The sequence below is a fragment of the Scyliorhinus canicula genome, chromosome 27 (genome assembly GCF_902713615.1).
Source record: "Scyliorhinus canicula chromosome 27, sScyCan1.1, whole genome shotgun sequence".
Taxonomy (NCBI): Eukaryota; Metazoa; Chordata; class Chondrichthyes; order Carcharhiniformes; family Scyliorhinidae; genus Scyliorhinus; species Scyliorhinus canicula.
Window position 1 is genome coordinate 12043958 of NC_052172.1, and position 16900 is coordinate 12060857.

General features: G+C 51.0%; 1 protein-coding gene across 1 annotated transcript in view; it reads right to left on the bottom strand.

The window, feature by feature from the left end:
- Positions 1-434: 434 nt before the first annotated feature.
- Positions 435-16900, bottom strand: part of LOC119957873 (reticulon-1-like) — a 50173-nt gene continuing 33707 nt past the window's right edge. The window contains exon 5 of the mRNA XM_038786039.1: positions 435-708. Within this exon, the coding sequence (XP_038641967.1) occupies positions 497-708 (212 nt within the window). The 3' untranslated portion in view covers positions 435-496. The remainder of the gene's footprint in view (positions 709-16900) is intronic.

Genomic DNA, 16900 nt, shown 5'->3' on the forward strand with positions numbered 1-16900 from the left:
TCATAAGACCTATCCTCCAAATCAGGCAGCATCCTGGTAAATCTCCTTTGCACCCTTTCCAATGCTTCCACATCCTTCCTATAGTGAGGTGACCAGAACTGCACACAATACTCCAAATGTGGTCTGACCAGGGTCATGTATAGTTGTAGCATAACCCCGCGGCTCTTAAACTCAAGCCCCCTGTTAATAAACGCTAACACATTATAGGCCTTCTTCATGGCTCTATCCACTTGAGTGGCAACCTTCAGAGATCTGTGGACATGAACCCCAAGATCTCTCTGTTCCTCCACATTCCCCAGAACCCTGCTGTTGACCCTGTAATCCGCATTCAAATTTTTCCTACCAAAATGAATCACCTCGCACTTATCAGGGCTAAACTCCAGATTAAATGGGTTAAATTATGAGGACGCTCCGATAGACTTGGTCTGTCCACGCTGCAGGACAGAAGTTAAAGGGAGGGGCTGAATGGCCTCTTCCTGTTCCTGTCGCTTGGTACTCACTTGAATGGGTGGGCTTCCTGTGTTTTGTAGATCAGATGCAGGGCGGACGTATAAAGGCGGAGGCTGATGGTGACTGAGAGGACGGACAGTGTCAGGTATGCCAACACACTGATGCCACTGAACTGGGTGAGGGAGAAGAGGACGAGGATGATGGCACCGAACACGGTGCCCGTCTTCTTCACATCCTCCCAGTACAGAAGGTCAGTCGCTGCGGGAAGACAAGAGAAAAAGACGATGTGAGAGAAGAAAGAACGGGAGCTAAACCCGGCACGCTTTTCCCGAAAAAGATCTCCAGCTGTGGGGTCCTGTGGAGAAGAGCAGAGGTTTTAACAAATACATTACTTCTCGGGCACACTGGTGTTGCTGGTGCCTCTGTTCCTGCTTTGGTTACAACGGCATCACAGACCCTTATTCCACCAACATATCTGTGGGCGGTGCTAGCTAAAACCAGCCAGGAGAAACCAGTCTTGATCATGAAAAACTTACAAATGGGAATAATCTCATGATGGCTCTTGGCGATTTCAGTGTTGGGGCCACGGCAGGTCCCACACCACTTTTAAAGGGTGCCCCGATTCTTAAAAATCAAAATGGAGATCCACCCCCCTCCCTCCCAACCACAGAACACTGCACCCCCCCCCGCCCCCTGGCCCTGCCCCAGGCATTATTCTCTGGCATTGTCCCCGGTACTACCCTTGGCACCATCCCCTGGCACTACTTCTGGCTTTGCTCCCTGACATTACCTGGGGCAGTGGCAGTGCCTGGGTACTGCCTGGGCATGACCCTCTTCCCCCCTAGGGGCTGTACTTACCTGTGCGCCTCTGGTGGGTTCTGCTCGCCAGGCAGTGACCTGTCATGATTTATGTCGGTGTAAATGGACAATTTAATGCGGGGGTGGGGGGGAACGATCAGGCTTAAGGCTGACCCTTCAAAACCCACAACCACTACCATCTAGAAGGACAAGGGCAGCAGACACATGAGAACACCACCACCTGGAAGTTCCTGTCCAAGCCACTCACCACCCTGACTTGGATCTGCACCCAGCCCATTTCCAGATCAAATGAGGTAGATAGGTCTGTAATATTTAATTTGGAGGGAGAGGCTGCAAAGAAACAGAGGCACAAAACCTCTGGAACACACGGCTGATCCTGCGATGCACGATTTGACATGTCTTAATTTTATATCGCACCCGCCCCCACCTGTTTTTATGATGTGTTTTTGCATGCTTTGTTTTTTATTAAATTTTGCAGACCCGCCCGCCACCCACCCACGCTCCACAGCGTGTTTTCAGGCTGTGGTGGGTGTGGTGAATGTAACTTGGTAATTCACACTGTATCTTTGTAAGCGCAGTAGCGTTATCCGACCACTAGGGGGAGTAGCTCTGGGAATGCTCAGGAGTTTGTACAGGGCTCCACCCTTGGCTCCGCCCACGACTCCTCCCCCTTGTGCTGCTGTATAAATACCCTTGTCCAGAGTCTTTTTTTTAATAAATTTAGATTAGCCAATTATTTTTTTCCGATTAAGGGGCAATTTAGCGTGGCCAATCCACCTACTTTGCACATTTTTGGGTTGTGGAGGTGAAACCCACGCAGACACGGGGAGAACGTGCAAACTCCACACGGACAGTGACCCAGAGCCGGGATCGAAACTGGGACCTCAGCGCCGTGAGGCGGTTGTGCTAACCACTAGGCCACCGTGCTGCCCCCCCTTGTCCAGAGTCAGCCTGCAGTTCACCGAGAGTTCATCAACGGGTAACAGGCTGGCTCTGTAGTAAGTAGATTAAAACCACTGTTGATATCTGAAAGCACGTGTCTGGTGAATTGATGGTTCCATCAGTGGACGCCCCCCCCCCCTCCGCTCCATTGGCCAGTGGCTGGATCTTCTTGTCCCGCCCACTCTCAACGGGATATCCCGGTCTTCATACCCACTGACGCTGGGGAACCCACGACCGGGAGTCACCATCCACCGGACTGGAAGATCCCAGCGGCTGGAATGTCTGGGAAGTACCCCCCCCCCTCCAACATTTACGCCCAACTCCCGTAAATAAATAAAGAATAGAAAGTATTTTTGTTCATCATTGATTGTCCATGAGATGATTGCGGTGAGGCACCTTCTTTAACAGCTGCAGTCCGTGTGGCGACAGTAAGGCAAGATTTTTAGATTCATAGACATTCACAGCACAGAAGGAGGCCATTGAGCCCAACGGGTCTATGTCAGTCAACAAAGACCTGACTAATCCCGTTTTCAAGTGCTTGGCCCATAGCCCTGGAGGTTACCAGCCTATTCAATCTCACCTCAAAGCTCAGCTCCTCCACCCAATATTGGGCAGGGATAAAACTAGATATCTTTTTTTCACCAGCTTGAGGTCTCACTGGCACAGCAACTAAAATTCCCCACCGGCGGGGGTTTGTCCAATTCACCGCAGGAGAACGTTTTCCGTCTGAGTGTGTCGACCACTTTGTGATTCCTGCAAGCTATCCTCCCGGATTCAGGATCCAGAGTGAGGGACCCAGCCCCCAGTGTTGCATTTCAATGACAACCCCCCCCCCCCATCCTGCACTCCCATCCAGGGGAGATGCAGGCCCCTTGGTGAGCAGAGTCAGGGTCTGTGGGAGCTGAAAGCCCATTACCAGTCAGTGCCCATGGCACCCTCCCTAACCCTGTATGATGGAGGTCCTGTGGGACGTCTCTCCACCGGCCAGACCCCACCATGTGGGGGAATGGGCGGGTCAGCTGGTGGCCACGTGACCCTCTCCCTTCCCTGAAAGTTAAGATGATTTTGGGTACACATCTCGTGCCCGCTGTCAATTTATTGAAACAAAAGACATGAGGACTATTAGAAAAGGCATGGTGAAACAGAACTGGAAAACTCCACACCAGCAGGTGGCACAGTGGTTGGCACCGCTGCCTCACAGCGCCAGGGGCCCGGGGTTCATTCCAGCCTCGGGTGACTGTGCGGAGTCTGCACGTTCTCCCCGTGTCTGCGTGGGTTTCCTCCGGGTGCTCCGGTTTCCTCCCACAGTCCAAAGATGTGCAGGTTAGGTGGATTGGTCAGGATAAATTACCCCAGTTGGGTGGCACAGTGAGTAGCACAGCGCCGAGGTCCCAGGTTCGATCCCGGCTCTGGGTCACTGTCCGTGTGGAGTTTGCACATTCTCCCCGTGTCTGTGTGGGATTCGCCCCCACAACCCAATGATGTGCAGGGTGAGTGGATTGGCCAGGCTAAATTGCCCCTTAGTGTCCAAAGATGTGCAGGTTAGGTGGGGTTACGGGGTTGTATGGATGGGGTGGATGAGTGGGCCGAGGTGGGGTGCTCTTTCAGAGGGTTGGTGCGGAGTTGATGGGCCGAATGGCCTCCTTCTGGATTCCATGATTCCATAAGCAAAGCTCCACACGCCTGGCAGACCCGTAATCACGCACCCAGCACGATCAGGGTCTGCGTTTCAGGCTACTGAAGTTTTACGTGAGTCACACACGGGGGTAGGGTGCAGGAGTCTGAGTATTTTCTCCAGTGCTATAATTAGCCTGTTCACTGCAAGGGGACAGGGCAGAGCAGCTGGAGGCATCCACTACCTCTGCGACAGCTGATCAGATCGAATTGCAAAGAGAAAAAAAGAGGTTTGACGGGGCCCTCGGCAATGGAGAGAGAGGGAGCACAAACTCAACAGAAATGAGCAAATGTATCAGAGCACGACAATGTTGAGAAACACGTGCCAAACTCAATAAAAATGAGCCACCCTTCTCCCTCGGGCCTGTCACAAAGGATTGGGCCCCTCCTGACCAGGAGCTGCCATTGGCAGAAAGAGTTCTCGCAAGCTGGTATCGCTTATATCCGCCCGCTGCCCCCCCCCCACACAATCCTCCTACAGGGGGCCACGTATTGGGCCTCCCCCCAATATGGTCCGTAGCCTCATTGAGAAAAGTCTAACCTTTCCATCCCATTCTCTGCACCTCTCGCTTTATTCCCCCAGCGCTCGAGCGAAACTTCAGGAGACTCTCGGACAGCACCTGCCACTGGGTCCAGCTGACTGCACTCTTGTGCTGGGAGTCTGTTCCCAGTCGCCTCACGGCACTGATTAACCCTTGAGGGTCTGAGCCCCCTCTCAAGCACTTCAGCAGCCTGCCCCGGCAGCCAACAACAACGTATATTTATATAGCACCTTTCAGGCATTAAAACGCTCCCAAGACACTGCCCGAGGACATTATACAACAGAGCACAATACTGAGACACATTTCAGGTTCAACTCCAGTGACCAAAAGCTTCGTCAAAGGGGTAGGTTTTTTTTTGTTTTTATATAAATTTAGAGTACCCAATTATTATTTTTTTCCGATTAAAGGGCAATTTAGTGCGGCCAATCCACCTGCCCTGCACATCTTTGGGATGTGGGGGTGAAACCCACGCAAACACGGGGAGAATGTGCAAACTCCACACGGACAGTGACCCAGGGCCGGGATTCGAACTCGGGTCCGCAGCGCTGTAGGCAGCAGTGCTAACCATTGTGCCACGCGCCGCCTCTGAAGGGGTAGGTTTTTTAAGGAGCGTCTTGAAGATCAAAAGGAAGGTGGAGAGGTTTAGGGACAATTCCAGAGCTTGGGGATCAGGCTGGTGGGAATCTGGAACTCACTGCTTCACTGAGGGGGTAGTGGGAGTCTGGAATTTGCTACCCCAGCTGGTGGGTGGAGGCAGAGACACTAAACTCTTTTAAAACGTATCTGGATCTGTACTTGAAGTGATCGAAGCTGCAGGGCAATGGGTCAGGTGGCAGCAAGGTGGGATTAGAAAGGACACTGGGGTGTCCTTGGGCTAGCATGCACAAGACGGGCCGAAAGGCCGCCTTCAGTGCTGTAACTTCTCTATGATTCTATTCTATTCTATAAGCAAGAACCCTCACAACATTTAAGAAGCTTTGAGATGAACACTTTAAATGCCTTGGCATAGAAGGGTATGGGCCAAGTGCTAGAAAGTGGGGTTAGAAGAGGTGATGGCCCATGTAGACATGATGGGCCAAAGGGCCTCTTTCTGTGACACTATGGTACGGCTGTCACCAGTGGAGTGACTGAAGTTGGCGATGCTTAAGAGACCAGAATTAGGGCAGCACGGTAGCATTGTGGGTAGCACAATTGCTTCACAGCTCCAGGGTCCCAGGTTCGATTCTGGCTTGGGTCACTGTCTGTGCGGAGTCTGCACATCCTCTCCTCCGGGTGCTCTGGTTTCCTCCCACAGTCCAAAGATGTGCAGGTTAGGTGGATTGGCCATGATAAATTGCCCTTAGTGTCCAAAATTGCCCTTAGTGTTGGGTGGGGTTACTGGGTTATGGGGATAGGGTGGAGGTGTTGACCTTGGGTAGGGTGCTCTTTCCAAGAGCCGGTGCAGACTCAATGGACTGAATGGCCTCCTTCTGCACTGTAAATTCTATGAGAATTGGAGGGGCGCAGATACGTACATACATACTGTGATAACCCTCATGAGGACCACAGGGGAAATTGCTGATTGATCTCCCCGTGGCCTCTGTAGAATGTGAGTTCCCGTGGTGAGCGGGTGGAGAACCACTGGGGCTTATTAGCGGGACTGTTAAATGCAGCTCCCAGACCCAGACAGGACGATCCTGATAGTCTTGGCCCAGGGCGTTTGTTTTGTGAGCTGTGGTAATGGCTTTGTTCTTAGTTTAAAATAAACCAGTTTGGGTTCGATCCCAGCCCTGGGTCACTGTCAGTGTAGAGTTTGCACATTTTTCCCATATCTGCGTGGGTCTCACCCCCACAACCCAAAAAGATGTGCAGTGTAGGTGGATTGGCCGAACTAAATTGCCCCTTAATTGGAAAAAAAGTTTTGGGTACTCTAAATTTATTTAAAAAAAGAACTTGCATTTATATCACACCTTCCATTACCTCAGGGTATCCCAAAGAGATTCATGTGCAATTTATTTGAAGAACGGTTATTGTAATGTAGGATACCCAGCTTTTAATTCGCGCAGAGCAAGATCCCACAGACAGCTCTGCGAAAAGAATCAAATCGTCCATTTTTAATGATGATGGCCGGGGGAGGAATACTGGCCCGGGCACTGGGGAGAAACGCCCAGATCTTCCACGATTATTGACAACCGATCTTTTGCATTTGCCTGAGAGGGCAAACAGGGTGACATGCAAACGAGAATACCTCTGACAGCACAGCACTGGAATAGCGATCACAGGATATTTGCTTAACCTCCCGAAGCGGGGTTTAACCCACAACCTTCTGGAAGAGTAGGTGAGAGTCGGCGTGAGTGCACGGTGACAATTGCTCTCCACTCCTGATGGTGGGGACTCATCCCAAACTTTTTAAAATTGTTAAAAATAAATTTAGAGCATCCAGTTCTTTTTTTCCAATTAAGGCAATCCCCAATTGCCCTTGAACTGAGTTGCTTGCGAGACCAGATCGAAGGGCAGTTAAAGAGCGAACTACATTGTTTTATTTAATTTAGAGTACCCAATTCTTTTTTTTCCCCCCCCAGTGAAGGGGAAATTTAGCGTGGCCAGTCCACCTACCCTCCACATCTTTGGGTTGTGGGGGTGAGACCCACGCAGACACGGGGAGAGTGTGCAAACTCCATATGGACAGTGACCTGGGTTCTCATCGCCGTAGTCCCAGTGCTAACCACTGTGCCATCGTGCTCTCCCGCGCTCTTTGCTTATTCTTCCACGGGATGTGGACGTCGCCAGGAAGGCCAGCATTTGTTGCCCCTACCTAATTGCCCTAGAACTGGGTGGCTTACTTGGCCATTTTGGAGGGCAGTTAAGAGTCGACCCCATCGCTGTGGGTCTGGAGTCACGTGTAGGCCAGACCGGGTAAGGACGGCAGATTTCCCGCCCTAAAGGGACATCAGTGAACCAGATGGGGGGGCAAGATTTTCTCCCCCCACGCCGGGTGGGAGAATCGCCGGGGCGCCGAGCGAGTCCCGCCACACCGCCCCGACACCCGCACGCGATTCTCCCAACCCTCCCAAACCGGCGCAGCGGGATTCACGGCTGGCCGCTGGGAGAATCGCCGCTCGCCCTTTGTAATGGGCAAGCGGCGATTCTCCGGCCCGGATGGGCCGAGCGGCCTGCCCAACACGACAGGTTCCCGCCGGCGCTGCCCACACCTGGTCGCTGCCGGCGGGAACAGCGCGGGAACGCGGGGGGAGGGGGGGGGCGGCCTGTAGGGGGGGGAGGGGGGGATCCAGCACCGGGGGGGACCTCAAAAGGGGTCTGGCTCGCGATCGGTGCCCACCGATCGGCTGGCCGGCCTCTCTGAAGGAGGACCTCCTTTCCTCCGCCGCCCCGCAAGATCCATCCGACATTTCTTGCGGAGCGGCCGCGGGGAGGATGGCAACCATGCATGCGCGAGTTGGCGCTGGCCAACCTGCGCATGCGCGGGTGACGTCATTTACGCGGTGCTGGGTGCGTGCGGAGGAGGCCTCCTGCATGGGGACCTCCCTCCGGGCCCTCACCACGGCAGCACTCCCATCCCCACCCAAAAAACACTCCAGCAGCCCAGTGGTGACAGCCACCCTCCAATCCTGGAACCAACTACGGCAGCAATTTGGCCTGACCAAAATGTCGGACAAGGCTCCCATCTGCAACAACCATAGGTTCACACCAGCACTGACTGACGCCACCTTCAAAAGGTGGAGGCAGGACGGGGGGACACTGACAGTCAGGGACCTATACACAGACGGCAGGATCGCAACACTGGACGAACTGACAGAGAAATTTCGGCTAGCCAGGAGGAACGAGCTAAGGTATCTGCAGCTCAAAAACTTCTTACGAAAGGAGACAAGGCCGTACCCACAACCGCCACGACAGACACTACTGGAAGACCTACTGGACGCAAGTATCCTAGATAAAGGGAACTGTAGCGACATGTATGACCGACTGGTAGAAAGGGCCGACACCGTACTGGACACAACAAGAAAGAAATGGGAGGATGACCTGGGGATTGAGATAGGGTGGGGACTCTGGAGCGAAGCACTGCATAGGGTCAACTCCACCTCCACGTGCGCAAGGCTCAGCCTGACGCAACTAAAAGTGGTACATAGAGCCCACTTAACAAGAAACCGTATGAGTAGGTTCTTCCCGGAGGTGGAGGACAGATGTGAGCGGTGCCAGAGAGGCCCGGCCAACCACGCCCACATGTTCTGGTCTTGCCCCAGACTTGTGGAGTACTGGACAGCCTTCTTCGAGGCTATGTCCAAAGTGGTGGGGGTGAGGGTGGAGCCATGCCCGATAGTGGCGGTCTTCGGGGTTTCAGACCAGCCAGATCTATTCCTGGGGAGGAGGGCGGACGCCCTTGCCTTTGCCTCCCTGATCGCCCGCCGTAGAATCCTGTTTGGCTGGCGGTCAGCAGCACCACCCAGAGCTGCAGACTGGCTGTCCGACCTCTCGGAATCTCTCCAAATGGAGAAAATCAAATTCGCCATCCGAGGGTCAGACGACGGCTTCCACAGAACGTGGGAGCCATTCATGCAATTTGTGGCCAATGAACAAGAGGAAGAATAGCCGGGTGGCCAAGAATCAGGGGAAAATGGACGGGAATCGGGGGAGTTAGCCGGGGGGGGGGGGGGGGGGGGAAGAGAGGGGGGCTACGGGTTCGTTATGGGGGTTTGTTCTCATGGTTTTATGCTTATTTCTTTTTCTTGTTAATTTATTGTTTTTGTATTGGAGGGGAGGGGTTACTGTTTTTCTCTGTTGCGATAAAATTTGTTGTTGAAAACTTGAATAAAAATTATTCCAAAAAAAAAAGGAAGGACAAAGCCGCAAGCGACAGTCTGATGGCAAGCTAAGGCCCAAAACCAAATTGTAAATAAATGCCTATAAACATGTGCCTCGGCCATATTGGGGAATGTAAAATATGTATGCCGGTTAAAGGGGGCGGCCACAGTTGTTATTATGAAGATGCTTGCCTGTAAATATACATGTTAATTTTTGCGCGTTTTTTTTCTAATAATTTGCAATTTGTTGGATGTAAAATATGAAAACTCAATAAAAAACATTTCCAAAAAAAAACTTACGCGGTGCTGGCCGCATAATTTACACGCGGCAAGAACCCGGCGCGCGTAAATCCTAGCCCCCCTGGGGGTGGGAGAATAGGGGCCGAAGAGCGGCCTCCGACGCCGGAATGAAACACTCCAGTTTTCACTCCGGCGTCAGGACTTAGTCTCCCGATGGGAGAATTGCGCCCGGGGTTTTTACAACAATCAATGATAGTTTTGTGGTCACTTGTCTGTTCAATTCCAGATTTGGTTAATTGAATTTAAATTCCAAGTGCTGCTGTGGGATTTTTAATTCACTTTGTTGTTATGTTTTTGGACACCAGATGAACACAAATAGACACCAAACATGAAAGGGGGCTTTCTGACAAAACTCACCCATAAATGTGTAATTAAAACATGCATAAGTCAGAAAAGAGTTTCCCTGCATGTTAAGGTCTCGTAAAAGTCGGAAGCAACGCTAGCTGCACAGTATCTGTGTACTGGCGATCATACGAGCAAGGAGCAGGCGTGAGCCATTCAGCCCCTCTAGCCTTGTCCGCCATTTAATAAAATCATGGCCGATCTGACAAGAGTTTTTTTTTTAAATTTAGATTACCCAATTATTTTTTCCAATTAAGGGGCAATTTTAGCGTGGCCAATCCACCTACTCGGCACATTTTTGGGTTGTGGGGGCGAAACCCACGCAGACACGGGGAGAATGTGCAAACTCCACACGGACAGTGACCCAGAGCCGGGATCGAACCTGGGACCTCAGCGCCGTGAGGCGGTTGTGCTAACCACTAGGCCACCGTGCTGCCCTTGTGTGCAAGAGTTGATGGAAATGTTCGCCCAACTCACTCCCAAGCGTTCAGACCTGTGGGAAGACATCCCTTGGAACTGGTAAATATATTTGTGACACATCCCTCCAACAGGCCACGATTATAACAGTTCAATCGCTGCCAAGTTCCGGTTGCCATGGTTACAGGGACTCACACTATTCCTTGTTGGTTTTATCCCAGTTTTGAGTCAACTGCAGAATTACAGCAGCAGCAATAACCAGGAGGACACAATAAAATAAATATTAATTGTGATGATTCACTTCAGCCGTACCGAGGCTGAGAGACAGTGCAAGGCCGACAATGCCGAGCAGCCTGCTTTAACGTACTCTTGCCAGTTAACTAGTGACGCATTGCCGCCAAATCTCTTTTTATTCACTCTTCCTCCTCCCTCTCCCCTGCTCTCTGCCTTTTTAACTATTTCTGTTTCTCTCTCTCTCTGCCCTGCCTCCCCATCTTTTAACTCTCTTCCCAACTCTTTGTCTCCTCCTTCCTCTCCCCATTTCATCTGCTCCCCTCCCAGCTTTTCTCTCTCCGCCCTCACTCTCCTGCTCGCAATCTCCTCTCGGTCTCTCTATCCATTTTTAAATTCCCCTTTCTCTCCACCCTATTTCCTCATTTTCCGCCTTAAGCGGTAGAATGGGAAACATTGCTGTTTGTCTTTTTTTCTTCATTCTTACACGGGATGTGGGCCTCGCTGAGCATTTGTTGCCCATCCCTAATTGCCCCGAGAACTGGGTGGCTGGCTCGGCCATTTCTGAGGGCATTTGAGAGTCAACCACATCGCTGTGGGTCTGGAGTCACATGTAGGCCTGACCGGGTGAGCACGGCAGATTTCTTTCCCTCAAAGGGGCATTGGTGAACCTGATGACTTCTTGCAACAATCGATGACGGTTGTCATGGTCGACTAGTTTTCAATTCCAGATTTTATTCATTGAATTTAAATTCCACCAGCTGCCGTGGTGGGATTTGAACCCGTGGCCCCAGAGCATAAAGCTGGGGCCTCTAGGTTACTAATCCAGTGATATTACCACTATGCTACCATCTCCCCTTGTGGGAGCTTGCTGTGCGCAAATTGGCTGCCCCGTTTCCGATATTACAACAGAGATTGCACCTCAAAATACATTTCATTGGCTGTAAAGCACTTTGGGACATCCGAGGGTCATGAAAGGCGCTATAGAAATGCAAGCCTTTCTCTTTTTCTCTCATTCACTCTTTCACGATCTCTCATCTTCCTCCTCTTTCTCTCTCCCTCCATCTCTGATTCCTTTATTTCTCCCTCTCTTTCTCCCTGAATTTTATTCCTTCTTCCACTCTATCCCCATCTATCGCATTCTCATTCTTTGTCTGCTCTCACCATTTCTCAAACTCCTACCTTTTTTTCCCTTCATCTCTCCCTTCTCACTCACTCCGACTCTCCGCCTGTCATTTTTTCTCCACTTTTTTCCCTTTAGAACATAGAACAGTACAGCACAGAACAGGCCCTTCGGCCCTCGATGTTGTGCCTTGCAATGATCACCCTACTTAAACCCACGTAACCCGCATACCCGTAACCCAGCAATCCCCCCATTAACCTTACACTACGGGCAATTTAGCATGGCCAATCCACCTAACCCGCACATCTTTTCTTCTCCTTTTCCCCCCCTTCCTCCCGTTTCTCAATCGCTCGCTCTCTGCCACCTCTCTGTATCAGTATTTTGAGTCTATCGGGATGGTAGATCAGATCCCAGGTGCTCGGCAATGGGTTTTGGCATATTTTCTTATTTGCCGACATGGGGTGGCATGGTGGCACAGCGGATAGCACTGCTGCCTCACGCTGCCAGGACCTGGGTTTGATTCCGGCCTCGGGTGACTGAGTGGAGTTTGCACGTTCTCCCCGTGTCTGCGTGGGTTTCCTCCGGGTGCTCCGATTTCCTCCCACAGTTTAAAAATGTGCAGGTTAGGTGGGGTTACGGGGATAGGACAGGGGAGTGGGCCTGGATAGAATGCTCTTTCAATGGGCCGAATGGCCTCCTTCTGCACTATGGTTGGCACCTGAGGAGTGAGAGGTCAGTGTCCAGCTCAGCGAGTGACTCAGGGACCTGTCACTATTTGGAATAGCTGTAAACCTGAAAGGAAAAAGTAGTAAAGCAGATGGGTTGAAACAATTGATCTCAAGAGACATTTGCTGCTCACTGCTTCTCTTTCTGTAACTGTCCCAGTCTCTGTGCTTATCTCTGTCGATTGCTTAAACCAACCTCATCCTGTCCATGTATTTCTTTGTCTCCATTTCTCGTCCGTCTCTGCCTGTTTCGGTCTCACAGACATCCTGTTGCAGCCTCATCTCTGTCGCAATTTTTCATATTCTATTCCATCATCCTTATTTAAAATGCTGTTTGACCAATGCTCTCGTCCTCTTTATTCCCCCACCCTGTCTCTCTCTTTATCTCCCACCCTGTCTCTCTCTTTATCCCCCACCCTGTCTCTCTCTTTATCCCCCACCCTGTCTCTCTCTTTATCTCCCACTCTGTCTCTCTTTATTCCCCCACCCTGTCTTTCTGTCTCTCTCTTTATTCCCCCACCCTGTCTCTCTCTTTATCTCCCACCCTGTCTCTCTCTTTATCCCGCACCCTGTCTCTCTCTTATCCCCCACCCTGTCTCTCTGTCTCCCTATCCCCCCACCCTGCCTCTCTCTTTATCCCCCACCTGTCTCTCTCTTTATCCCCCACCCTGCCTCTCTCTTTATCTCCCACCCTGTCTCTCTGTCTCCCTATCCCCCCACCCTGTCTCTCTCTTTATCCCCCACCCTGTCTCTCTGTCTCCCTATCCCCCCACCCTGTCTCTCTCTTTATCTCCCACCCTGTCTCTCTCTTTATCCCCCACCCTGTCTCTCTCTTTATCTCCCACTCTGTCTCTGTTTATCCCCCACCCTGTTTCTCTCTATCCCCCACCCTGTCTCTCTCTTTATCCCCAACCCTGCCTCTCTCTTTATTCCCCACCCTGTCTCTCTCTTTATCTCCCACCCTGTCTCTCTGTCTCCCTATCCCCCCACCCTGTCTCTCTGTCTCTCTCTTTATCCCCCACCCTGTCTCTCCCTTTATCCCTCACTCTGCCTCTCTCTTTATCCCCCACCCTATCTCTCTCTTTATCCCTCACTCTGTCTCTCTTTATCCCCCACCCTGTCTCTCTCTTTATCCCCCACTCTGTCTCTCTGTTTATCCCCCACTCTGTCTCTCTCTTTATCCCCCACCCTGTCTCTCTCTTTATCCCCAACTCTGTCTCTCTCTTTATCTCCCACCCTGTCTCTCTGTTTATCCCCCACTCTGTTTCTCTCTTTATCCCCCACCCTGTCTCTCTCTTTATCCCCCACCCTGTCTCTCTCTTTATCCCCAACTCTCTCTCTTTATCCCCCACCCTGTCTCTCTGTCTCTCTGTTTATCCTCCACCCTGTCTCTCTCTTTATCCCCCACCTTGTCTCTCTCTTTATCCCCCACTCTGTCTCTCTCTCTTTATCTCCCACCCTGTCTCTCTTTATCCCCCACTCTGTCTCTCTCTTTATCCCCCACCCTGTCTCTCTCTTTATCCCCCACCCTGTCTCTCTGTCTCTCTCTTTATCTCCCACCCTGTCTCTCTCTTTACCCCCCACCCTGTCTCTCTCTTTATCCCCACCCTGTCTCTCTGTCTCTCTGTTTATCTCCCACCCTGTCTCTCTCTGTCTCTCTTTATCCCCCACCCTGTCTCTCTCTTTATCCCCCACCCTGCCTCTTTATCCCCCACCCTGTCTCTCTGTTTATCCCCCACCCTGTCTCTCTGTTTATCCCCCACCCTGTCTCTCTCTTTATCCCCCACCCTGTCTCTCTCTTTATCCCCCACCCTGTCTCTCTCTTTATCCCCCACCCTGTCTCTCTGTCTCTCTCTCTCTGTACCTCTCTTCAATCCCACCCTGTCTCTCTGTCTTTCTCTTTGTCCCTCTGTGTAGCCCCCACCCTGTCTCTGTCTCATTACCCCCACCCTGTTTCTCTCTCTCGCTATGTCTCCCTCGTTCCCTTTGTCTTTCCCTTGTGGTCTCTTCTCTTAACTCCCTTTCTCCTATATTCTCTCTATCTCTTCCGTTATCTCTCCCTCCCTTTGTCTCTCCTTTGTGTGTCTCTCTCTTTGCCTTTCTCTCTTTGTTGTCCTTTGTCTTCTCTCTCTCACTTTATCTCTCTTTGTCTCATCTCCATCTTCATGGCTTAGTCTGTATCTGCCTCTCTCTCTCTCCCTCATTCTCTCTTTGTCTGTCTCTCTCTCCCCTCCCCACAATCTGCTGGCAGCCTTTAGCGAGTTTTTCGACAGAACGTGAACTAAGCAATATACCCTTTTCTCGGGAGAGGACAGAGTTCCACACACTCTCCATCCCTGGACATTCGGACCTGAGCTCCATCTCGAGGATTGTAACTGAAGTCTTGGTCTCCTGCTTGGCACAGCTGGTAAGGCAGATGGATCCCTCCTGATGCTTCAACAGAGTCGGGAGGGACCAGCCAGCTTTGCAAATGCTGCAGTATCCTCCACAGCCAATCAGATCCCAAATGAAGCATTGCCTAGCAACACCCTTCTTCTAGCAGTGTAACTCTTTCAGTGCCAAAACCCTTCCGTACAGATGAAGTGGTGGGATCACATAGCACAGGAGGAGGCCATTCAGCCCATCATGCCCATGTTGCCTCTTGGGTCAAACTATCCAGCCATTCCCATTGCCCTCCCCTTTCCCATAGCTTTGTAACTGTCCTCCCCATCAAATATTCAGCTAGTTCCCTTTTGAATGTCACAACTGAATTTTCCACAACCCGTTCAGGCAACACATTACAACAACTCGCTCTGTGAAAAGATATTTCCTCATATTGTCTCCAACTATGGGCAACATGGGAGCACAGTGGTTAGCACTGTTGCTTCACAGCGCCAGGGTCCCAGGTTCGATTCCCGGCTTGGGTCATGGTCTGTGCGGAGTCAGCACGTTCTCCCCCGTGTCTGTGTGGGTTTCCTCCGGGTGCTCCGGTTTCCTCCCATAAGTCGCGAAAGACGTGCTTGTTAGGTGAATTGGACATTCTGAATCCTCCCTCTGTGTAGCCGAACAGGCGCCGGAGTGTGGTGACGAGGGGATTTTCATAGTAACTTCATTGCAGTATTAATGTAAGCCTACTTGTGACACTAATAAAGACTATTATTATTTCTATTTCACCAATAACCTTAAATCTTTCCTCCCTGGTTAAAGGGTAAAAATCCTCTCCGTATATACTCTAACAAACCCTTTTAACCCCCTCTGTTAAATCCCCTCTTATACATCTCTACTCTGAGAAAATTAATTGATGTCCCTCACCCTGGTGCCATTCTATTCAATCTCCTTCGCAGCCTCCTCCAGGCCCAGACATCCTTCCTGAGGTATTGTGTGGGTTTCCTCCGGGTGCTCCGGTTTCCTCCCACAGTCCAAAGATGTGCAGGTTAGGTGGATTGGCCATGATAAATTGCCCATAGTGTCCAAAATTGCCCTTAGTGTTGGGTGGGGTTACTGGGTTATGGGGATAGGGTGGAGGTGTTGACCTTGGGTAGGGTGCTGTTTGCAAGAGCCGGTGCAGACTCGATGGGCTGAATGGCCTCCTTCTGCACTGTAAATTCTATGAAAAAATTCTATGAAACTGAAGACAATCTTTCAGCTGAGAGTGGCACAGTGGTTAGCACTGCTGCCTCACGGCGTCGCGGATCCAGGTTCAATCCGGGCTCCCTGTCACTCTCTGTGTGGAGTTTGCACATTCTCCCCATGTCTGTGCGTGTTTCACCCCCACAACCCAAAGATGTGCAGGTTAAAAGTATTGGCCACTTAATTGGAAACAAATACTTGGGTACTCTAAATTTATGAAACAAATTTCAGCCGGAGATTAAGCAGTGTTCCATGAAGGTTGAGCATAACTGGGCAGCACGGTAGCATTGTGGATAGCACAATCGCTTCACAGCTCCAGTGTCCCAGGTTCGATTCCGGCTTGGTTCACTGTCTGTGCGGAGTCTGCACATCCTCCCCGTGTCTGCGTGGGTTTCCTCCGGGTGCTCCGGTTTCCTCCCACAGTCCAAAGATGTGCAGGTTAGGTGGATTGGCCATGATAAATTGCCCTTAGTGTCCAAAATTGCCCTTAGTGTTGGGTGTGGTTACTGGGTTATGGGGATAGGGTGGAGGTGTTGACCAAGGGTAGGGTGCTCTTTCCAGGAGCCGGTGCAGATTCGATGGGACGAATGGCCTCCTTCTGCACTGTAAATTCTATGAAATTCTATGAACTTCCTTGCCGTTATAATCCAAGCCTCTATTTATAAAGATTAGGAACACCAACTAACGTCAAATTAGTGTAATTCCTTCAAATCCAGGAGTACAAAAACATTTTGAATGCGGCTAATCACCTCTATAACCCTTTCGGTATTCTCCCTATTGGAATCTTTACGATTAAACTTGACTTCCAGATAAACCCGGATCAACTTCTGCTGCTGTCTTCCTAGGCGAGGCTGCAATTGTCAGTGAATCTTATTTCTTCACGACAGTGAATAGTGGAGCGGACTCTTTCACTGCTATGATTGAGAC